The sequence below is a fragment of the Cariama cristata genome, unplaced genomic scaffold (genome assembly GCF_000690535.1).
Source record: "Cariama cristata isolate BGI_N322 unplaced genomic scaffold, ASM69053v1 scaffold28212, whole genome shotgun sequence".
In the NCBI taxonomy this organism is placed as follows: Eukaryota; Metazoa; Chordata; class Aves; order Cariamiformes; family Cariamidae; genus Cariama; species Cariama cristata.
This window is the reverse complement of record NW_009605973.1, coordinates 14,075-14,955: the sequence shown is the minus strand read 5'-3', so window position 1 is coordinate 14,955 and position 881 is coordinate 14,075. Positions and strand designations below refer to the sequence as shown.

The 881-nt window shown below is 59.0% G+C and overlaps 1 protein-coding gene across 1 annotated transcript in view; it reads left to right on the top strand.

Annotated features, from left to right (window-relative positions):
• Window positions 1-188: 188 nt before the first annotated feature.
• Window positions 189-881, top strand: part of LOC104158524 (laminin subunit gamma-2-like) — a gene marked incomplete at its 5' end in the record, with an annotated part of 5,041 nt that continues 4,348 nt past the window's right edge. The window contains 2 exons of the mRNA XM_009696197.1: window positions 189-342; window positions 450-576. Coding sequence (XP_009694499.1) covers window positions 189-342; window positions 450-576 — 281 coding nt within the window. The remainder of the gene's footprint in view (window positions 343-449; window positions 577-881) is intronic.

Sequence of the window (881 nt, the reverse complement as noted above, 5' to 3'; positions counted from 1 at the left end):
TGATGCACCCAATTAAAAAAAAAAAAAAAGATGACCTAGAGCTGCTGACCTGCTGTGCCCCATCCAAAACTGAGCCCTCGCTCTGCTCTCCATCCTCTGGCTGGAGTGTGGACCTGGTTCCCACCCTGGTCTTTCCACCGTGGGTTTGGGGTCCCGCTGGCTGATGGCCTGGTCTGCTGGGGTTGCAGGTGGACCTGTACCTGCAGCAGCTGGCGGAGCTGGAGCTGCTGTTCTCAGGGGCGCAAGCTGGTGGTGGGGCTGAGAGCCAGGAGCTGGAGGGGAGGATGCAGCTGGCCGAGGAGATGCTGCGGACCATCCTCGGGGAAGCCTTGAGCCTGCAAGGTACCACCCGCCCGCTGCCCTCGGATGGGGCCGTCTGTGCTCTATCAGGGGAGCGTTTTGCTCAGCGATGAGTTTCTCTTCAACTTTCCTCTTTTCCTTCTCACCAGCCTCTGACAGGTCTCTGGAAAGCCGCCTGGCCAGGATGAAGGGGCAAGGATCCAGCTCCCAGAGCCGCTTGGATGAGATTAAAGCGACGGTGGAGAGGCTGAGGTCTCTCGGGAGCCGGTACGAGAGGCAGGGGGGGGGGACCCGGGGGCGGGGGGGAGCTGGGCGGGCCTGGGCCCCCACGGGAGCCGCTCTGCGTCGGGTGGTAAGAGCATCCTCGTGCAAGTGCTCCTAGCCTAGCCCAGGGCTGAAAAACAAAAAATTAAAAAAAAATCCACGGAGAAAGCAAGAATTGAACATATTCCAGTTATTACATTTGTTTTGTGAGTGCAGATGATGTTCTGGTGGTCCTTTCTGTAGGGCTGGGACCTGGAGAAGTGCTGGCAGGGGTCTTTGGGGGGCTGTGGAGGTTTACTCTGCCGCAGTTGCCTCTC